This window comes from Coptis chinensis, chromosome 8 (assembly GCF_015680905.1).
Source record: "Coptis chinensis isolate HL-2020 chromosome 8, ASM1568090v1, whole genome shotgun sequence".
Classification (NCBI taxonomy): Eukaryota; Viridiplantae; Streptophyta; class Magnoliopsida; order Ranunculales; family Ranunculaceae; genus Coptis; species Coptis chinensis.
Genome location: NC_141463.1, coordinates 70,867,590 through 70,891,087, shown reverse-complemented (window position 1 = coordinate 70,891,087; position 23,498 = coordinate 70,867,590). Strand labels below are relative to the sequence as shown.

General features: G+C 39.3%; 1 protein-coding gene across 3 annotated transcripts; it reads left to right on the top strand.

The window, feature by feature from the left end:
- The first annotated feature begins 957 nt into the window (after positions 1-957).
- On the top strand, positions 958-4,819 carry LOC147482763 (uncharacterized). 3 transcript variants are annotated; one of them, XM_086580340.1, is made up of 6 exons: positions 958-1,290; positions 1,423-1,484; positions 1,822-2,048; positions 2,176-2,618; positions 3,029-3,326; positions 3,721-4,819. In XM_086580340.1, the coding sequence occupies exons 3-6, from the start codon at positions 1,941-1,943 to the stop codon at positions 4,699-4,701; spliced, it is 1,830 nt and encodes a 609-aa protein (XP_086436466.1). In that variant the 5' UTR covers positions 958-1,290; positions 1,423-1,484; positions 1,822-1,940; the 3' UTR covers positions 4,702-4,819. The 3 variants fall into 3 exon arrangements, with proteins under 3 accessions (XP_086436466.1, XP_086436464.1, XP_086436465.1); XM_086580338.1 differs by having other exon boundaries at positions 1,108-1,290; positions 3,697-4,819; XM_086580339.1 differs by having other exon boundaries at positions 1,155-1,290; positions 1,839-2,048; positions 3,697-4,819.
- The last annotated feature ends 18,679 nt before the right edge of the window (positions 4,820-23,498 follow it).

The window sequence follows — 23,498 nt, the reverse complement described above, 5'->3', positions numbered from 1 at the left end:
ATAGACCCGGCTCTAAACTGTTAAAGAGGGCTTAGGGTAAGATTATTTAGACTTATGACCCGGCCCTACGGGGACTTTAGGGCCGGGCTAGCCTAATAACTGAAAGGGTTTAAATATTTAGGGCAGGGCTAGCCCGACCCTGCCCACCCCTATTGTGTGTTCCGAACGTCCGATCTGGTTCAAAATTACATTTTATTCAAAATAGCATTGGGGTCAACCATTGTCATAATTATAACCTCACCCTCACGGCCTCACTGATGAATGAGAGTGATGGAAGCCTGACTGAAAAATGTTGGGTCACCTCGATCTTGTTTGCAACCATCTTACCAACAGTACCACGCGTCCACGCTCACATGCCTAGTTCCCTACTATTTTGCAGTGTTGTGGTTGTTAACCATTAAGTGTTGCCAAGATGCTAACCTCATTAGACTGTTCAGGACTACGCAACCATACCAGATTTGTGGGACTACAATCATGGAGTACATCACTTGATTAATTGCTTTAAACAAAAGATGATAAACTTAAATACTCAAAGTAACAAAACTATATTATTTTCATTTTGTGTGTCAAAAGTAATATTGGCAAATGATTCATGAATTCCGTTTTGAATTACTTGCCATCATTCAACATGTTTATTATACATGCACTAAATCATGTAACTTAGTGTATACGCTATGCAATGGGAATAACACTAATTAGTTAGTATCATTGCTATAGGCATCCCACCTTCAAAATTTGCTTTTAATTTTACTCTTTCAACTAAAAATAAGAATCTTTATTTTACTTTAGGTATGTCTTTATCTTATGAGTGTATGACGGTATCAAATTTTCACATTTCATTCTACTGGTTTTTTTTTCTCTACATGACAAGGTCTACGCGTAACACGTGGACACCATTAGTCAAATGATTAAGACAACTGGATAACAAGAAACCCAAGTAACAAGTATCCTTCTTTCATGGACCCAAACATTTCTTGAAAAATATTCCTCATCATGACCTGGTCTGTTATATATTTTCTTCACCCAAAAAAGAAAGGAAAAAAACAGTGTTCATGTTGAGGTAATGCAGATTATTACTACTAGAAGAAAATAAGGTACTAAGTTAAAAGACATGAACGTATTAAAGGGTGCAATGACAAAGTGCATAAATACACAAAGTCCAAAAAAACTCTTTGTTATCTTTGCATCTCTCAAAATAGCAGCTTCTCAAAACCAAGCAGTCAAACACACATAAGCTCAACTGAACAAAAACAACTTCTGATGCCTTCTTGGATTGAGTTGGAGCTACAAGTGAGTACCATTTAACTGTAATTCTCATTCATGTTCTGCGCTGCATTACTATATAACTTAACGTACTGTCAGCTTTAATGTTTTGATGCAATCAAGTTTTGAATTTAAAGTTTGGGATCTTGTGCAATGCAGGTGAAGCAAGATGTGTTTTTGAGCTAGAGTGTTTTTCAAGATCAGGTGAAGCAAGATCAAAGGTCAGTTTTACTGATTTTAGTGATATTTGCTTGTTTGATGCTTGAGAATTAGGATTTTGATGATTATAACTTGATACCTAAGGTTTTAGTCTGATAATTTAGAGTTGAGAGTTAAGAGAGTTCGGATTTTATTTAAGTATAAGTAGGATTATTGAACTGCTAAGTGAAGATAGATTTTGGTGGTTTGACTAGTTTAGATTGCTAGAACAGAATGGAGTTTAAGTTGTCATGACTATAATTATGTTTTGTTAAAGTCTAATCTGCATATTTGATGATAGAAGTTTTGTTCTTGCAATTGTTTGATTATGTGCTTTGATTACACTGATTGTAAACGCAGTCAGTGTTTGGTTTTAGGGATTGAATACAGGAAAATTTATGGAGTGTCTTGGTAGGTCAACCAGGTGAAGGGGAACTTAGTGGTGTACTGTGGTACAATTTTTCAGGAAGTGAACTGCAATGGAGGACTCCACTGCAATGACTATTGAGTTCCTTCGTGCTAGATTACTTTCTGAACGATCTATCTCCAAAGGCGTCAAACAAAGAGCGGATGAGTTGGCGAAGAAGGTTAGCTTTGTTGGATTCATTGTTCTTGGTTCAGTTTTGGAATTGAGATTTTTTGCTCTTGGTATATCTCCTTCCTTTTTTAATGGTGCTGATTAACTTCATATTTGGTTTTTGGCAATTGATATAGGTGATGGAACTAGAGGAACAACTAAAATTTGCAACTCTGCAAAGAAAGAAAGCCGAGATGGCAACAGAGGAGGTTCTGGCGATTTTGGAGAACAATGGGATTGGTGACTCTCATTCGGAATCATTTGGTTCAAATTCTGACCAGGAACGTGTCCTTTGTGAATCTAAAGACAATCATAGTTCCAGGAAAGAGGAAGAAAATTGCATGACCTCTAGACTAAGCAAAAGTGGAGTGGAGGAAAAATCAGGTTCAGGGTGTGAAGGTTCTCCCACATGTGGTAGAAGTTTATCTTGGAAAAGATTGAATAATAGTCCAAATAGTGCTCAAAAGAAGAAATTCAACGAGTTCAGGAGGAGCCAATGCAGTTTTATGTGTGCTGGTGATTCTTCAACAAAATCACACGTGGGAAAATCATGCCGCAAGATAAAGAGAAAGGAAACAATGTTAGCTTCTGATTTCATTCTCTTTTTATATTTGTCAGTCATTTCCATGGCTCAGTACATACAGCACTGGCAGACATGCATTTGGCTGCACCCACCATTTGATTACTAAAACATAGGATAAGTTATTTGGTAAGATTTAACCTGTTATCATGAATCTAGATAGGCTCGAGAATAGCAAGAATTTGAAAAATACATGCATGGTTATCTGTTTAAAAGAGAAATACAACAATTATTGAACTTGTAGTGCACTGGAATTCAAATAAATGAGACCTCCAAATGGTGGGTGTCATTCAGTTCCTTATGTCTGTTGTACAGGTGCCTTACAGTTCCTTCTAAATTATCTTTTCACTTCATACCGCTCCTATTCACCAGATGCACAAATTTCATAGTTCAGTTGGTTTTATTGCCAGTGATGCTCAAGAAAATGGAGAGACTACTGGGTCAGGATGTAGTTCTGAGTATAAGGAAGATGGTTCCGACATTTCGAAAGAAAAGAATGGGGAGAGAGTACTTCTTATAGGTCAAGGCTCCCTAGAAGACAAACAAAAGGAGAATGATGCTGATCTTCATTTCAATGGAAGCCAAAAGGATAATGTCATGGAAATAGCACTAGAAACCCAGGCGCAGCTCCTAGGTCGATATGAAGCCGAGGAAAATGCTCAAAGGGAATGGGAGAAGAAGCTCAATGAAGATGACTGCTGCACTCAGGTATGATTGCCTTTCTATTATATCTGATCTCTCCTTAAAATCTAACAGATTCCGTAAGGAAATAGGACACGTTGTCTGATCTGTTCTTTTAAAAGCTTAAGTTTTACATGTTGACGAATTTGTATTATCAACACTTGCCTCGTCAGACCAGATAAAACTTTGTGACTAAAACATACAACTTAGCATTTAGTGGCATCTTGCATTCATCAGTTATTGGCATTTTGATTTAGATGCTATTGTCCGACTTCAGTATATGCCTTTTATCTCTGGTGTATATTCAGTGTAACCATCTGACTGAGAATCATAAATTTTGTGTGTTTGAAACTTTAGTTTCTAGGAGAGTTAACATCTAGTTTTTTCAATTAATTAGGAATCTTGTGAACTTGGTAACCAGTCAGATATCACCGAAGAGAGGGATGAGGTCAGGGAAACTGCGGAGCTTCCTGACGGAATATCCTCTCAAGGCCAAGAGGCAAATTCAGACGAAAAAGAGGCAATAATGATCAAAACTGATACCAAATGCTTCCCATCAACTGCTCTTGAAGTGGGATGCTTCCAAGAGCAACAATGCAAGAATATCTCGATTGGTGAAACACACTTTGATTCAGAATTTTCATTCCCAACCCAAATGGTTCCAGGGTCTGTTGTGGAGGGGAGGGACATCCAAGAATGGTCAGACATGCCATTTGGGTCACCCAAGCATCAGTCGTTGCAGAAACTCTTTTCGCAGGAGGATGGGGGTCAACACGGCGGAGATTCATCCTCAGAAATCCAGAATGAACTCCAAGTAGCAATATGGCACGAGAAACCAAATGAGTTGGGAGGTGTCTTGGAGGCACTGCAGCAAGCAAAATTATCGCTGCAGAACGAGCTTAATAGATTGCCATTGGCAAGGCCAGCTTGGCCTTCTTTAAGAATGTCAGAAACTCTTCTTCCATCAATTGACACTGTAGATTTCATGAATATCCCCAACGGCTGTGCTGGGCTGTTCAGAGTCCCAACTGATTTGAGATCTGAAGCTACTCCTAAGGCAAACATCTTGCTCTCGCACTTTGGATCTAAAACAAGTCTGACTAGTAAATATCCCAATGTGGGAGTTGCAAGGAGTGATCCCTACAGCAGCAGTCCCTACTTGGAGATGTATTCAAGAGATTCTTTTCTACAACCCTATTTTGATCCATTGATGGATGCCGAGCTAGCTGTATCTTCCACTAGGTTCAACTATCATTTGCCCCCGGAGTTGATGCCAAGAGTGCCTTGCAATGATGGGATGGTGAAAACATTTCCCAGTATCAGACCAGAAGCGTTAAGTGGAGATCATTCTTCAATTTACCATAATAATCACAATAGATTAAGTGTGCCTAGAATGTATTAATATTTAAGTTGTTTGTAGTTTGTGGGATTACATCATTTGCAACCTCTTCCTCCTTTAGATTTTGGGAGATGGTATTCTACATGGTTCAATTGAAACTAGTGGGTTTGCTACACTGCAAGTACTTGGTCCATCAACTAGTACTTATACTCGTTAGACATCTCCCAGTTCGTATAATTGTATTTAGGTACAGGAGATATTCACGAGCAGAGGAAGTACAAGTCGAAGCTCCATAGCCATAAGCCCATAACTGCGTTGTCACTAGTATGATATTGTCAATAGTATGTGTAGTGTGGAGTAAGGCCCAAAATATCGTTTTTTGGGTATATCGAAATGGAAATATCCGATATATCTCAACCAAATATTGAATCTGTTTTTTTTATATATATCGTAATTTTTTATATGATGATATATATCGACCGATATATCTAATATAAATTGTTGACTTTGAGATATTAACGATATTTCTGATATAATTGACAATATTTTTTATATATCCGATATATCGACATATAAAACAAAATTTTGACTGGTCAACAAAAAAATAGATATTTCCTATACATCCGATATGTCTCGGTTTTTAAGTATATCGAGATATTCACTGAATTTGAAATTTTAGTCCTTGGTGTGGAGCGATGATGTCAGATTAGTAGTATACTGTGGACCTAGTAATACTGGTGATAGCAGGATCTATAACATGAAGTATATTTTACACTAGGATGACTAGAACCAAAATTTTAATCCCCAATACTTACTTTTTAGCTTTCTAGCTTGTTTTCCAAACGCCTTGCTTATTTTAAGTAGAATTGAAAGTAGTCAATCCAACAAGCTTTCCATGTCCGTTAACAGATATATTCGCGGGACAATTTATATAGTGTCTTGAACGGTTTTTTAATTTACGTTTATTAACTTATTCGTAGACTTATTTACGACACTATATAAACTGTGCAAGACACTATCTAATATATCCGTTAACGGACAGTCTATTTAAGAGAAAGCCTGGTCAATGCAATTCATTGGCAGCACACAAATGAAATGCATACTATCTGATAATCACACATATGTTAAGAAAGTTTCTAATCATGGATTGTGAATGCCATTTTTGTTTTGTTTATAATGCGAGTTGTGCTTTGCCATCACAAACTCAACTTTAACATTTGTATCCTATATCTTAGATATTACACAAAAACAGAACAATGTCTTTTCCTATTCAATATTTGCTTGAAACTGAAAAGAAATTGAAGTTTTGTGGTAATATCCCAGTATTGAAATTGACGTTTTTGTGGTAACTACTTAGAGATTAGAGGAAATTGAATGTAATCATTGAGTAATTGGATATTTAGAAGGAAACCAACTCGTTGCTTGAATTGAATTGTTGGTTCCACGACCAGACAGAAAACAGATATTTTATTTTTTGGTTCCATTTTGTTGTATCTTCAATAAGAACAAGTGTCTTACCAATAATAAGGGGGTTTTTTTATTTAACCCCCAAAAATATGTAGAGTTTTCACTAAATCCTGTATTTTTTAAATCATTTGACTTAGCCACCCAAGTCCAGACTAACATCTGACATATTGCCAAAATTGCCTTTCTTCTTCAACCTTGGAATTAAATTTTATTGCCTAAAAAAAAACATGATGAAATCTCACAACAACTTCATTAAAACCCCAACTAAAAAAAGGTTAATATTTGTCAAATATTAATAATTGGTGCAACCCATTTTTTTCTTTATGAAAACATACCCAAATTTTTTTACTTTTGATTCTTATATTTCCGCAACGGACATAAAACATGGATTTATAAGATTTGTTTTTGTTTATTGCATGAATGGGTTGGCTTTTACATTTAATTGTGTCTTGTTTTTGGGATTGGATCACCACTTTTTAGGAATTGAATTACATGGTTGATGAAGAAGAAGAGTAATATTGGAATATCAATCTCGACTGGGGGCTAAGTCAAATGTTTTAAAAAATGGGGGATCTAATCAAAACGCTATATACTTTCAGGCCCAACAATAATAAATACAAAATACTTTTTCTTCAATGTGCAACACTGTAAATGGACTCAATGCACGGTGTTCTACACCGTCGATTTCGAATATTGGGTCAAAAGTGAATAAGGGTAAAACCGGTATGGGTAGATCAGTTCTTTAACTGGCTACACCAAGTTTTACCCTTCATTGAATCTACGTGTTTCGCTGATTTCTCTCCCAGGAAGAAAAAGAAAATTACTCTTCATTCTCAACCTTCATCGCCTTCACCTTCACCTCAAAACTAATACAATTAAAAATGAGTGTTTAAGAATGACTTGAAATCTGACATAAGCATTTTTTTTTTTTTGTTTTGTTGTGGTGGGTGCAGGCTTTAGAAGAGATAATTTTGATGTTGGAATTCATTTATACTTTTAATTTTGATTTTTTTTTTTTACTATACTTGATATTTTGTTTATCAAATATAATCAAAGGGGTGTTTGGTAGGTGAGAATCGCTAGAATGGGCATTGATGACGTTGGTGCAGATATTGGAAGCAAACAAGGAGTTGCCAATATGTTTCTGACCTAGTAAACAAAAATTATATACCATTTTCAATATCAATGCAATTACGAAACTGGTAAAGATGATGATAAATGATAGATTGATATTACTGTTTTGTCGAATTCTTTGAAATGAGGAAATTGGTAAAAAGAAAAATGAGGAATGCTATGAGTTTATATTTGAATGGAAACAATTAACTAACAATTCTTTCTTTGTGTGTATCTATCCTGATTTTTGCACACCTTAGATATATTCCGCTGCAGAGTCAGTATCCATCGTGGGAGAGATGTAAGTGTCCTGCTCATAGTTGCGAGGAGAATCCTGAGTGGGATGCTCTTGGTGCTTATCCCACGCTTTGCTGCGCGTCGTGACTGCATAAATCTGCATGAATGCCTTGCATTCTGCAGTGTAAACATCAGCCATAGCTGGCAATGGGAGATCAATGCAAATCCTAGAAAACTGATTGTCTGGTATTTCAGGAGTATTGTCATCAAGATCTGTGTCGGACTCAGCTGTAGAGTCTTCCTCCTGTACAACCTCATTTTCCGCCACTACAGAGTCAGTATCCATCGTGGGAGAGATGTAAGTGTCCTACTCATGGTTGTGAGGAAAATCCTGAGTGGGATGCTCTTGGTGCTTGTTCCGCGCGTTGTTGCGCGTCGTGACTGCATAAATCTGCGTGAATGCCTTGCATTCTTCAGCGTAAACATCAGCCATAGCTGGCAATGGGAGATCGATGCTAGGCATTAACTGGACCTCTACCCTGATATTTCGAGGTTTCTCTTAGTCGCAATTGATTACTTCACGAAGTGGGTTGAAGTGTTGTGGTATGCTTGTTTTTCTTTGTTGCATTATTATTTGTTGTTAATAGTTGTTTAGAGAGTTGGGCATGTTATGTTGGTTGTAGTTGATATTTAGAATTGTCTGGAGATTGTTGTTGGTTCAAGTACAAGTTATCAGTGTAGTGGGGATCGATTGATATTGGTATTAACTCCAACAAGTAGTATCAGAGCCAGGTTAGATTAATCTAGGTTGTTATCCAAATTTTGCTCGGAAGGTGTTTGACAAAATTCCTGAGAGAAGGTTTGAGTTGAAATAGCTTGTAGAGATGGACCATTCCGTAAACACTCGCATGATGAGTTTGAATAGAGCTAACTACACCATTTGGAAAGCCAAGATGGAAGACTTGCTCTATTGCAAAGACTTGGCACAACCCATTGAAAATGGAGGAGAAAAACTAGAAGCGATTCCTTTGGCTGAGTGGAGCAAGCTTGACAGAAAAGCAATAGGGTACATTAGAAAGTGGATTTACGACAGTGTATTCCACCATGTATCCCAAGAGACTACTGCTTTTGGCTTGTGGAAGAAACTCGAAGTCCTCTATGATAGGAAGTCGGCCGGAAACAAAGTGTTGTTCATTAAGAAGTTTGCCAACACAAAGTACAAAGAATGTTCTTCAATGTCTGAGCATCTTAATGAAGTACATAATACCATCAATCAGCTGCATTTGATAAAGATTAATATGGGAGACGAAGTTGAGGCTTTGTTCCTATTAACCTGGCTCTGATACCACTTGTTGGGGTTAATAGCGATATCAATCGATCCCCACTACACAGATAACTTGTACTTGAACCAACAACAATCTCCAAACAATTCTAAATATCAACTACAACCAACCTAGCATGCCCAACTCTCTAAACAACTATTAACAACAAATAATAATGCAAAGAAGAAGAAGAAGCATACCACAACACGAAGATGTAACATGGTTCGGCCAATGATGCCTACTTCCACAAGAGCTAATCCTTTATAAAGTGGGAAGGAAGATTACAATCTCTCTTTTCAGTCTCTCACCTTACTAGATCACTCCTCTCTTTTTACAGGCTTGTCTCTCTGTAAAGGTTATCTCTCAATTTTGATTGCTTTCAAGATTGGGTTTTCTCTCTCTTGTGTTGTCTTGGTTCGTGTTGCTTAGGTTTTCCAAAACCTTGTTTCTGTTTATATAGTAACCCGCAATCTCGCTGATTACCGTAGCAACCGAAACTACTTAAAATAGACATGGAATGGGGAGCCTTGGGCAAGGCCAATGTCGGCCTTGTAGCCCCTCAATGTATTGTAAGTTGTTCACGGCATGGGCGCGGGCGTGTCTTGGGCAAGACCAATCTGAGCGCACGCGCGCGCTTTAGACTTCTTCACGCAAACTGAACTTCTTTCTCTCCTTATGTGAGGGATAACTCCAACAATTGATTCCTTTATGGCAAAACAAGGATACAAGAAGTCTACTTCCAATCATTGTGTGTTTGTTCAGAAATTTCCAGACGGGGATTTTATAGTGCTCTTGTTGTATGTGGATGATATGTTGATAGTTGACCCAAACATTAACAAAATATCCAAGCTGAAGAAAGACTTGAGTAAGTCCTTTAAGATGAAGGATTTAGGTCAAGCAAAGCAGATACTTGGGATGCAGATCACTCGTGACAAAAAGAGTGGGAAGTTGTGGCTTTCTCAAGAAAGCTACATTGAGAAAGTGTTGAAGAGATTCAACATGGATCAAACAAAGCTAGTCAATTGTCCGCTTGGTGGCCAATTCCACATGGCCAAAGAGATGTGTCTAAAGGGTGAGCATGAGTGTCACTTGGAAATTTCTCAAAATTCCATTATTTGTCCCCGACTCTTCGATCTCCGGGTGTGACGACTTCCACTTCCAAAAGCCCATAAACAGTTTAAAATATGCGGATAATTAAAACCAATAAAATTTTTAACTTAAACAAAGTCCTCTTCATTATAAAACAATTTACAAATGAAAATGCAAATAATATTATCTCAACTGAAAATCTATATCACCTCAAGGAAAAACAAAACACAACCTCGATCACAATGCTAACGCAAAACCACAAGCTCTTCTTCAACACTAAACCTCGTCAAAACTTATCAACTATGTTCATTGAATGAACACACCCGATAAACAAACATGCAAATCGGGTCAAGATTATAAAAATGCCTGTGTGAGGAGCCCTAAAAACAACATATACTTATACAAATATAAACACTATCCATAAGGCGCTTAGTTCTCTACCGAAACTTTAACTTTCAACGACAAATACAACATCCTAAAGAATAATAATTAAAGCGGTAGTTCCTCCAATCGAAACTTCCCACTAACCACACAACCAACTATCGATCATAAATAAAAGTTAGTTTTTCCATCGAGAGGTTCTAACTAAACAAATAACCAACCAAACATATTACCATAATTAGATTATTTCAGGGCTTTCTTTTGTGTCCCTAAAATCACGTCAGATCTATGTCTTTACCTAGTTTCCCTGGCTACCACAATCGCAAAACCCAACGCCGACATGTACATCCACATGCCTCCCTTACATAATGAGCCACTCCGTCGAACCAACCCCGAAATGGGATGCCACACACCGTAAATCCTCACACCGAAAGCAAATCTATGTAAGACTCCGCCACTATTCGGCATAAAATATTATGCATCATCGTTCTATTTTGAACGGAATATATCAAGCCACTATTGCTACGATTGCCCAACACATGGGTCAATCACATCTTATATATACACCCAACACATGGGTCAATCATATCACATAAGCCCACACAAGAGAAATCTCACGAGTTGTGGTAGTAGTCGTTCTAGGATTTTCGTTTAATTTATTTAGGTGTCATACGTTTATGACTCATAAGCATTTCTACTATATCACGGATGTCAATTACCTTATTGCACTAAGCCACAATTGTTACCCGCATAACCATTTTCATTCTTTCACGTGCAATATATTATTGCACTACACCACACTCCCGTGGGCAAATATTCACCAATACTATATTAGCATCTCACATATAAAATAATGGAGTGTATATACCTTTCTCCAAGATATTGCATTAATATAAATATCCCAAAGATATTATATCATGTCACAATGATTCAACGTGATCGCATACATCTTTATTATAACGCCTTAGGAATATAATGTCTCCTAACATCTCAATATCGAACGGTCAAAATACACAACATCAATGTCAAATCTTTCTTAGATAATGACAACCAAATATCTGAAAACAAAGATTTTATTACTATATGTGTGTCCATATAATATACACATAAAACGTGAAGACAAATAAACAAATTCAGTCACAGCGATCCACAATCAAAGCCCAATATATATATATGCTTTTATCACTACTCACGTCAAATCTAAGTTAGATAATGACCATCCAAGTTATATAATATCGACAATATTTTATTACTATATTTGTCCATATAAACAAACATATGAAAACCTGAAAAGTCAACATTCACGTCCAACGGTCAAACAATCAAAGTCAATCTGGCAAAAGGTCAACACCTCATGGTCAAGGTCAAACTCAACATGTCATGGTCAAAGTCAAACCGCCATCGTCAAAGTCAAAGGTGAAAGTCAACCGGCCCATGGTCAAAGGTCAAAGGTCAAAGTCAAAACTGGCCTAGTCAAAGTCAAACTATCCGGTCAAAGTCAAACCGTCAAATGGTTCGACAGTCAGGGTCATAGCCATGGTTCATGGCTAAGGACAAAGGTGCATGGTTCACACCGTGGTAATAATTGGACCAACCGTTAAACCCGAAAGTCTAAACAAATTGAAAGGCCCATGTAGATCTATTTTAAGTCCAATGGATCGGTCCATGCAATATTAGAAACGGGCCCAAAACTTATAATCGAATCGCCCAAAAGTTAAGTGGTTCGGTCCAAAAATAATTGGATTTGGCCCAATCAAAACTTTAATATAAACCCGTCCACACATACAAAGGCTAAAAAGAATCGGTCCAACACAAAACTAAAAAGAGTTGGCCCAACCAAAACCGATGTGGTCCGCCCATAACACTTAAACTAAAAATCGGGCCCAACCACAACAAAAAATAGAACTGCCCAAATAACTTAAATAGAACCGCCCACATAAAACCCGGATCCCAAAGCCTAAGCCCAAATCGGTGAACAGTTCACCTTCTTCCCTCCTCCAACCTCCACCTCCACCAAAAATCCGCCACCACAAGTTCCCCACCACCCACCACCCACTTCAAAACACACCGGTTTTGATCCTCATCGAAACCCCTACCTCTTTAACAAAACCAAAACTCTAATATCGGTGATTCCATACCCTTCTTCAAACTAGATCAGAGATTTTTGTACCGCCATTAATGGCTTCTTTCACCTCCACTCGATACCCCATCCACATTCCAACATCAACCAAACATCGACCACCCATCAAATCAAACAAACACAGCTTCAAACACCAACAAAATCGCCTTTTAATCTCATGGCGGCGAAATGATGAACGCCATTAACGCAAAAGCTTTCTCCAAGCTCCCAATCCATACCGACCACAATCGTATTCCAACCCCAAACAACAACAAAACAACATCAAAATCCAACTAACGCAACAACACAACAAAACAAAAACGATGCTTTTTCGCACCGATGAAGATCGTTCGATGAGCTTCGAGATGAAGAGCATCAACCAACGAATTCAAACTAATAACAACATCCTAGTTCAACCCACAGTAAATCAAAAAGAGTATAAACAGAGAAAACAAGGAAAAAATGACGGTTTCTCTAATGGGGCTTTAACTGCCCTTAACGCCAATAAAGCTTGGACAGTTAAATCTCAATCTCGGATTTCCGAGTTTTAACAACACGACAGAACGCCGAATAATGAACAGTAAAATTTAATGAAAACCATAAGTTCGGTGAAATAGCCCTGATAGCTACTCACCAGTATGAACGAATCCTACGAATTCCTTCGAGTCCGGGCCGTCGCTCCCTCCACCCTCCGAAATCCAAAATCTCCATTTTTTAATATATATTTTATTCTCCGGAACCCTATTTTTTCTAGAAAAATGTGTTTATATACTTGGGTCCAAACCCAAGCCCAACATACGTACTTCGCCCAAAACCAGCCCACGATCCCGAGTCCAAATCCGGCCGAATTTTGAAAATAAATAATTTAATTAATTAATAAATAAATAAAATACATTATTTAAAAATACGGCGTTACAATGAGCAGAGTCAAATGGAAAAGATTCCTTATGTATCCGCGATGCCCAGCTTGATGTATGTAATGGTGTGTACAAGACCGGATATTGCTTTCGTCGTTGGTGTTGTAAGACGATTTCTGTCAAATCTGGGTAAGGAACATTGGAAAGGTGTTAAGTGGATATTGAGATATCTCAAGGGCACTTCTAAATCGTGTTTGTGTTTTGGTGGAAATAAGCCCTTAGTTGAAGGCTACACTGATGCAGACATGGCAGGTGATGTTGACTCGATGAAGTCCACCTCCGGTTATCTGGTTACTTTTGCAGGAGGGAGTAGTTTCTTGGCAATCTAAGTTGCAAAAGTGTGTTGCCCTCTCCACTACAGGTTTGATATTGCGATCAGAGTGTTGCAAAGAGATGCTATGGATGAAGAGGTTCTTCGATGAACTAGGGCTAAAGCAAAAACAATTTGTAGTTCTATGTGACACTCAGAGCGCCATTCATTTGAGCAAGAATTCGAGTTTTCATTCTAGATCCAAGCACATACATGTGCGTTATCATTAGATTAGAGAAGTACTCGAAGACAAGCATTTGTGTATCGAGAAGATCCATACCGACAAGAACAGGTCAGATATGATTACCAAAGTCTTACCGAAAGGTAAGTTTGATGTTTGTTGTGCTACCGCCGGAATGGTAGCACACTCCTCCTTTTGATTTGGAAATTGCATGGAGGTAGCCCCCCTCACTGTTCGGGAGAAGGAGATTGTTAGAGTTATCCCTCACATGAGGAGAGAAAGAAGTTCAGTTTGCGTGAAGAGGTTTGAGCGCCAGCGCGCTCAAATTGGTCTTGCCCAAGGCGCGCCCGTGTCCATGTCGTGAACAACTTACAGTATATTGAGGGCACGCGCGCTCAACATTGGCCTTGCCCAAGGCGCGCCCACGCCCATGTCTATTTTCGTAGTTTTTGGTTGTTATAGTAACCGTGAGATTGCGGGTTACTATATAAACAGAAACAAGGTTTTGGAAAACTACAACACGAACTAAGGCAACACAAGAGAGAGAAAACTTAATCTTAAAAGCAATCAAGATTGAGAGATAACCTTTACAGAGAGACAAACCTGTAAAGAGAGAGGAGTGATCTAATAAGGTGAGAGACTGAAAGGAGAGATTGTAATCTTCATTCCCACTTTATAAAGGATTAGCTCTTGTGGAAGTAGGCATCATTGGCAGAACCACATTACATCTTTGTGTTGTGGTATGTTTGTTCTTCTTCTTTGCATTATTATTTGTTGTTAATAGTTGTTTAGAGAGTTAGGCATGTTAGGTTGGTTGTAGTTGATATTTAGAATTGTCTGGAGATTGTTGTTGGTTCAAGTACAAGTTATCTGTGTAGTGAGGATCGATTGATATTAGTATTAACCTCAGCATGAAGCTGTGTCCTTGAGTCAGATTTAGTCTTCAGATGTCAAACGGTTCATCTGGCGCGATATTGTGTGCCGATTCGGAGTCCCAGCTGAAATGGTTTTGGACAACGGAAGACAATTTGATTTTACTAAGATCCACATCTTCTGCAAATCCCTGGAGATACGGCATAACTTCTCTGCGCCCTACTACCCCCAGGGAAATGGACAGTGAAAGCAACGAACCGTGTCATTCTTCACACGTTGAAGAAAAGGCTTGAATCAGCCAAAGGAAACTGGGCAAAACAATTACCAGGGGTGCTTTGGGCTTACATGACAAGCCCCCCGTCGTTCAACAGGAATGTCACTCTTTTCATTGGCATATGGAATTGAAGCATTACTCCCAATTGAAATAATCGCTCCAACAGCGCGAACAAAAGACATCTTCATAGAGACGAATGTTGACATCTTAGCTCGTGACAAAGCCATGGTGGAGGAGCTTAGAGATGAAGCCCTGCAAAATGTCATGACTTACGAGGACTCTATGAAGCGTAGTTACGACAAGAAGTTGAGCGCACGAGCATTCAAACCAGGCGATTGGGTTTTACGTACAAGGCAAACGAGCAATGAAGAACCCAACAGCGGGAAACTCGGTGAAAATTGGAGGGCCCTTTTATCATTGAAAGGCTTGCATCCAAAGGTTCTTATTTTCTCAAGAACTTGACTGGCGATGTTCTAACCAAACCCTGAAATGCGTCTCATTTGCGTTTATTTCACAAGTAAATTACTTATTATTAGTTCCACCAATAAATTTCATATACATTGTATTTTCCTTCCATTTATCATCAATAAATTTCATTTCCATTTACATTGCATTTTAATTTTATATTGGTCACTTAGTTTTACACTTATTAAACCCGGGTGGCGAAGGCCATCCTGCACTTCAGTTTCGGCTTGTGTAGTGCAGTGGGCCTACGTCTGGTATCATGGTTCGACAATGAACACCCAAGAACGATAATGTATCGTTTTTGGTATGGGTGCAATCGTTTAGATTACATCAAGCGTATACCCTTGGTGGCGAGGTCTAAGCTACACTCAGATTTAAACCCAACTAAACTAATGAGGCACTTCTTGGTTATCCGTTGGTCTCCATAAGGATCATCTACTGGAGAATCTTTGTAATGTAACTACGCTTGTTTTTCAAGTGACTTAGTTGCATTGATCTAGTTGCGGTAATGGTAGACCATCGTCTAATATTTTATGAGGATGGTTAGATATTACACATATCCTATCCATGTTACGTCCTTTTTCGAAGGCTCTATGAAGAGAATCTTGAAGATATTTTAGTTTTTTGCTGATTATCGCAGTGTCCTAAGCACCACTGTGAGGTTATGAGGGTTCGACTCTTCGCCTTCCCAAATAATAAAAAAAAAATGGATGTTTGATTGAAGTGGACCGAAAGAAGTCTTGTGGTCTATGCGAGTTTTCCGATCAGGCACACGGCGGACCATCTTGACCTACATGGCTGTAGCTGGTCCTTATTACGATAAGCTTGGACCTGATCGCTCGGGCTCAAAGAGCTTAATGACTTGTCCCTTCGTGGTCAATTGCTTACTAGCATTTCATTTATCCATCGGACCATCCATTACAGAGCCAAGCCCAAAGATATCTATCATTTCTGTCCAAGCAGTCTTGTAAGTTCACCAAACATACAACCATTCTATTTAGTATTACCAGGCTCAGCCGTTCAAGACAAGCCCAAATCCAACCATCTCAAAAAAAAAAAAAAAAAAAAAAAAAAAAAACCACAAAAGCCCATTTATCTAAGCCCATGTCATTCCAGACCCAATTTTTACAATCGGGCGTTGCCGGTCCAGGCGTTTTCCAGCAGGTTCGGGCATTTTTTTAGCCTGTTTCCATCCGGTTCCGGCGTTTTTCGTGCCGATTAAGGTGTTTCCCAGCTGGTTCAGGTGGTTTCCAGCCAGTTCAGGTGTTTTTCATGCCGATTCAAACGTTTTCCAGCCGGTTCAGGCATTATACAATCTGGTTCAAGCGTTTTACAGCCGGTTTAGGTGGTATATAATCCGGTTCAGGAGTTTTCCAGCAGGTTCAGGCGGTATACAATCCGGTTCAGGCGATTTTCACGCTGGTTCAGGCGTTTTCATGTCGGGGCAGGCGTTACCCAGCCTGCTCATGCAGTCATTTACCGGGTCAGGCAGTATACAGGCCGGTTCAACTTTTTTTCTTGCCGGGTCAGAAGTTTGCGAGCCGGGTTAACTCTGTTTCAACATATTTTGGCCAGGTTTAGGTCGGGTTAGCATCTTCCATGGCTATATCACTAAGTGCTCAAGTTTTTCAACTTTTTTCGCCCATCTCTATTACACATTCCTTCTTATTTTATTTTGATTTTTTCGATACTTTAATTCTTCAACATATCATCTTCATCTTCGTTTGCTCATATGTTGAAAAGGGGGCAATGTGTGTACCTTACATCATATTTTCAGTCCAAAGTATACTCGGACCATGGGCCGGGTGTGGGACCAGTCTGGTAGCTGTCAAAAAACACGTTGGATTATCCGGTCCTCTAATCTGTTAAAATTCACAACAGGTCCAGGGCCCATCCGGGTGGCCCAAGTTCATGGACCCAATCCATTCGGATCATTCTAATCTAGTAACCCGATCCGCGGAGGCGAGAAACTCTAGTGTAATCCGATAAGATCTTGCACAAAGATAGAATGAAATCTTGTAGGATGATCCTATTTTGGATAGAATCATGCTAAGATTCGAAAAAGAAGGCAATCTCCGCGAATCACTTTCTTAGCCGTCAAGGCAGGAGATTGCTATATATATGGAAGCTCCTGCAGCCTCCAGATAGAACTACGTTTTAAGAGACTTGATCCCGGATTTCTCACTGGGTACGTAGGCAACCAGAACGTTGGTGTAGTCTCTCTTCTTCAAAAAACCTAATCCCCATATTTTTCGAGCTTTCGAAAGCACCACTACATCGGGAGTGTCAGTTAACTTTTTGCCCCGACATTTAGAAGATCTCTTTTAAAACACATAGCTTGAGTACTTTAGTGGGTAAAATGAGTGACCAGGTTAGTGATATGGCCATGGAAGAGGCTAACCAGGCCTAAAAATGAACAAAATAAGTTGAAATAGACCTGACCCGGTAAGAAAACATGTTGACCCGGCTTGAAAACTACTGACCCGATAAAAAAATAGGCTGACCCGCCCTGAAAATGGAGGGAAATCGTCAGACCCAGATAGAAGTAGGCCTGAACTGGCCTGTATACCACCGGATCTGGTAGGAAACTACCTGAACCAGCTAGGAAAAGCCATAATCGGCAAGAAAAACACCTAGACAAGATGGAAAACGCCCGAACTAGCTAGAGAAATGCACGAACCGGTTGGAACCATTCTGAACCGGGTAGGAAAATGTGTGAACCGCCGGTCGCCAGTGCTAGTGCCGGTCAGCATAATGGGCTTGCGGAAAATAATATTGGGCTTTTGCAATTAGGTTATTGACATATTGGGCTTTTTGTAATTGGGCTTGCGAAAATAATATACTGAGCTTTGGAAGGGGCTAATCAATATTGGAACAATCTAACAGTTCGTGACTAAGCGTGTATACATTATTATAAAGCTCGAATAATGCTAAAAATAATCAATCAAAATATGTACTTGGTCTTTCTTTGAGTATAATGCCTGCGAACCCCGCATGAATATACCCTTTGACAGTTCTCTTAACATTCATTGCATTTCCATATCTATTATCTCCATCCCCAATTACTGGAATCGAAACAGCTTGTGTACTTAAACGATCGTGATCCACCATTTCTTAGAACCATATGAAATGTATTAACTGGTTGTGTGAATGCAGGATGATGCATGCGCCACCAATTCAACGATGGGTGCCAGGAGATAATTTGATAATGGATCGTACAGTGACGAAATTAACAGCTGAAGACATCCGAAATAGATTCAACATACCGGACTACATTGGGATTTGAAAACCACATAAGAGGGGAAAAATGTTAACGGATGCAGTGAGACCAGGCGAAGTTATTGTTAGCTACTATCAACTTTTCTTCGATCTGCGTTTGCCATTAAACGAGCTATTGGTCTATTTACTATCCATATGGGAGGCTTCGCCAGGTTAAATGTACGTAATGTTTTACATGATCATATCCCATCTGGAAGCGATTCGCCAAGCGTACAATTTGCATCTGAACTGGGAGTCCATCTACTACCTCTTAGTTCCGGAACATGTTCCTTCCAGAGGTCGTATTTGCCTGTGGGTGACATCGCAAGTGGGGGTTGGAATTTACTGAATTTCTCTGTAGCCATAAAGGGTGGGACACACCGTGTTACATAATCAGCAACTGGAGGCAACTCGACTACGAGGAATTTATCCCGTGTTTGTTTAAAGGTAAAATGATCCTCTAAATGAATTCAAATTAATCATATATGTTTAACAACTAACCGAATTTACCCTTCCTGATCAGGTGTAGATGAGATTCATGCTCATGAAGGGGAATTGACTGACGAGATGTGGAGTAATCTAAATGTACTGTGTAGCCTACCGCCAATAGCATATGATTTGTCATACCTAGATGAGGTGGTGTGGTGGATACATGATATAATGCCAACGCCGGTAGGTATCGGTCATGTTGTTGGTGGGGTGCCAAGAGCGCCAGGAAGCGCAACCTTTAGTAGTAACCCTCCCCGTGGCGCACGAGCACCAAACGTGGAAAGGGAGGCCACGCTAGAGATGCATGGAAGGCTTCGCCGGAGACTGGCTACCCGCCACGTATCGTATGTGCCACCAGTTTACTCGTGGGAGCACACCGAAAGTGTGAGTTCCAGGGTTGCATCCAGTAACCATTTGAATTCTGAAAATAATGCAGGAACTCCACTTGGAAATAACTTTACCACAGGTAACTCATAGGTGTGTGAGCAGTGCATTTCTTCGGAACAGCTTATAGTGAAAGATTACAATTTGTCATGGGCTTGGAAGTCTTCAACTTATTCATAATATTATTGGTAGTAGTTGGATTCAATAGCTGGAACTAAAAAATCAATGCTTACATAGGTACGTATATATAAGCTGCAACAAATTGTAAGATCAAAACAAAGAAATTTACTAGAGTACTAGACAATCTTCTGTCAGCATGTTTAGCTGTTATGTCAAGTAGTAATAAAAGTGTCTGGTTGGTGTGTTGATTATAGGTTGAGGGTCTTATGCGGGAGCATTTGAGTGACTCAATTACTTCAAAGTTAGATATATTGTTTACACTTGATTTTATTTTTTTGTTCTATAAATGTCATTATTGTTATTCTTGGTTTTGCTTTCTGGTAATTATGATTGTTGCTTGTATAAGTATACTTAACTTTCAGTTTGAATTATTAGCTAGGTTTTCTTTTTATAGTATTCGTTCAAACTTGATAGTTCAAATCAGTATGCTTTGCTTGTTTTTTGTTAGAAAGTGAGCTAGGGTTAGGCAGACCCTCACCTGCATTAATCAACTAAATCTTTCATAAGTAGTGTTTGGTGCATCATCCTCTATGAGATTACATAATTCTCTATCTAAAGGAGAACCAAAGTACAATAAATCACTACAATGGGTAGAGCTTAGCGCTGCAAGGTGGTCTGCAGGCTTCTTAGACTCTCTGGAAAAAAATCAGTATGCTTTGCTTGTTGTTTTCTACTAATGTGATTGAACTAATTACTTTATATGTTTTCGTCAAGTAGTTGATTATTAGTCATTATTCAATATGTTAAGAAAAGTTCTTTCATTTTTACCTTAAACCTATGGCCTATAACTTTATAATCTTTTTTAGAATATTACTTGGAACTTTAGTTTTTGATAGAATCTCTGATGGTTCTGTGTATTGAGCAGCATCATGAACTTGTGCAAAGTAATTGGTTGTATTTCTTGCAATGAATAGCTCGTTGTCGCTTTACCTTTTACTTAAGTCTGACTTACTCCTTAAGTCTTTTGAATGTGGTTATGTAGTGGTGGAATGAACTTATTTAATGGCTAGTACTTGGTTGTTTGAGCTATAGTTGTATATCTGGTATATCATATATTAGGTATATCATATTGCTCTGAAAACTTTGCTTTACGCAAATAGCATATTGTTGTCTATGTCTAGTTTTTGGTTGTCAAAGCTTCAAGCTCTTGGGACTTTCTTAATTTGTGCCTTAAAAGCATGTAGTGTATCCTACACTTTATTTCCGAAAGGATGTAATATATCTTAGTGTATGCTTCCCAAGGCATCTTGGAGAAAGAAGCTTGCCACTCACTTAAGTAAGGTCTACTCGATAAGCCTAAAGTTCTAAGCTTAGAATCATTATAGGGGACACTATTTACTTTGATGATGATAGTACCTTTCCTATAGTTGTGACATCTCCATATGTTTGACCAGCCTATGAAAGAAAGAAAGTCAGATGTCAAACAATTTGGTCATTGAGCTTGGTATCTATTTTATGGTCTATCTTATTAACATGTAGTAGTGTGGGTGATACCAAATAACAATTTTGCAATGCATGTCTGTCAGTATTTCAGAACAACTTGCCGGTTCAAGCACTAAACTGAGATCGGCGTCCTTGGTTTTCTCAGATTTAAATGGAATCCTTACAATTGGATCGATCAAGGTATGCATTTTTGTCTCAATTTCTTTAACCCTTAAACTGCTTCAATTCATTTCTAGTATATTTGGATGTAGTCTTGCCTGTTGGATTTGGTTTTCGATCCCCATTATTTGATTTCCTTAATCAAATTAATTAATACTTTCAAAAAATGTAAGCTTGTAATTTCCCCTTTGTGTTTTACAATGAACTTTGGTATGTTTTTTCCTGTTTTCTTCCAATTAGTGCTACTTCGGCAAAATTATATTGCATAATTTCATCCTTTGAAATTACTGATATTACTCATTATCAAATGAGGTATAAAAATGAGTTATTATAATTTCTTGGAAGTGATTATTTTGGTTGTGTTTGGTAATTGCTCTTTTTCTAGGGGTTGTATCGATCAGGAATCAAGATGCGGGTGCACCCTTTTACAATGTATGGGAATGTCATCATTGGTATGAGCCCGGTTGACGAATATTTGTGAGTGCGATATTTGTGTGGTTTTATTCTTTCAAGTCGTGGTCCATTGTTAATGACTAATGGAAGTGTAGTGCATATAGTGAATTTGTTATTAAAAAAAATAAGAATAGTGTGTTATCAAATAAAATGTGTTCTCTCTAATAAAATGTGTTCTCTCTAATAAAATCTGTTCTTTTTCTGCTCCAAATCCCCTTCTCTCTCCTCTTCTCCTCCTTTTTATCCTTCACTCCCCCCTCTCAACTGCCTCATGTCCATCGTTCATCTCTCCTCCATCCAGTCCTCGTCCCGGTCCCTCCACTGTCAAAGGCGGTTTGAAAGCGGTTGGATTCTATCTCTTCCCAACTGCCTCTTATCCTTCGTTGATCCCTCCTTGATCTTGCGTCATCTGTCCTCCCACCTGTCGTGGTAGTTTCTTGCAGTTCCCAGCGGTTGGCATTCCGCGGACCTGATCAACAGCATCAGGTCTCCTCCATCTTAACTTACTTACGGCCCACTTACCACCTATAACCTTCTATGCCAAGAATATGGCCTCTACAGATGCCCCTCTCGGTTCCTTTGCCGTCGTGTGAACCCTGTGGTGATCAGCGGACAGCCAATGGGACCGAGAACCTCCCTCCCTCTCTTCACTCACTTCATGGTATCTTTGCCTTGTGTTGGTTCGCCACCTTCCATTCCTTATTGGCCCAGGGTCCATCATTGCATCCAGCTGTCCCACGTGCATGCGCATTTGCTCTGACCTTTACCATTTCGAGGCCCCACGTGTCTCCCTTCCCATGGTCCCTTGTGCTGATATTACCTCTTTACCCCCACCGCTTAGACTCCCGCTTAAAGCCCTCTCTCTACTCCAAATCTATCACTTCAACCTTGCGTCTTCCTTCCAGCCTCTCCAACTTCTTCTTGTTATTTTTCTCGCTTTCCTGAGATCTCCAAGCTCCGATCGGGTTTCTTTAGAGCTACTCCGTTGGTTGTGCTACCTTGCAATTCAGGTTTGTCTCATCCCTTTCCATTCCCTTCTCTTGTTATTTTGCTGCATTCACTTGCCTCGCTGCCCTCACTCTACCCTTTATCACTCGTTCCCACCATTGTTGCTTCCCCTTCCTTCTTTATTTTAGTCCGACATGTCGGCATCTGAATCGGCGGATACCTCGGCCACTCGATCCGACGGTTCGAGTCCGGATCTAGCGGACATCTCACGAACCAATCTGAATCCTCGACCCCCGATTCTTCTAATTACGCCATGAAACCCTCTACCTCGGGAAGGAAGACTACTCTTCCACCCCCACCATACCATACCATCAGAGACCTAACCTCGATGCCATCAAGGCCTTTATGGCATCCCCGGTGACTTGGTCCTAGAGCATGTGCCCGGCGTCACCCATTTTCCACATCTGGTAAAACCTCGGCCTGGTTGTCTCATCGCTACTGTAGGTCAAATAGCGGCAGGCTTGCGCTTTCCTTTAACCCTTCTAGATGTCGAGGTGTGCAACCACTTCAATATTCCGCCCTGCCAAGGCATAGGCAATTTTTGGCGTGTCATGTATGCCGCGAACCATTATAATGAAACTCAATCCCCTAAAATCCAACTCCGCGATATAATTACTCATTTTTATATCAAGAAGAGCACCAAGTTTGGTAGTGTAGGGTATCAGTCCTTCTGTACTCGTCCACAGAAGAAGCCCTTTATTCTCCACCTTACCACCTCTGACAAAGTATGGCATTACT

Excerpts from the sequence above, each read along its gene's own strand:
- LOC147482763 (XM_086580338.1), top strand. The coding sequence starts at position 1,941 with ATGGAGGACTCCACTGCAATGACTATTGAGTTCCTTCGTGCTAGATTA. Across the intron at positions 2,049-2,175 it reads CGGATGAGTTGGCGAAGAAG|GTGATGGAACTAGAGGAACA; the intron begins GTTAGCTTTGTT and ends CAATTGATATAG. Across the intron at positions 3,327-3,696 it reads AAGATGACTGCTGCACTCAG|GAATCTTGTGAACTTGGTAA; the intron begins GTATGATTGCCT and ends TCAATTAATTAG.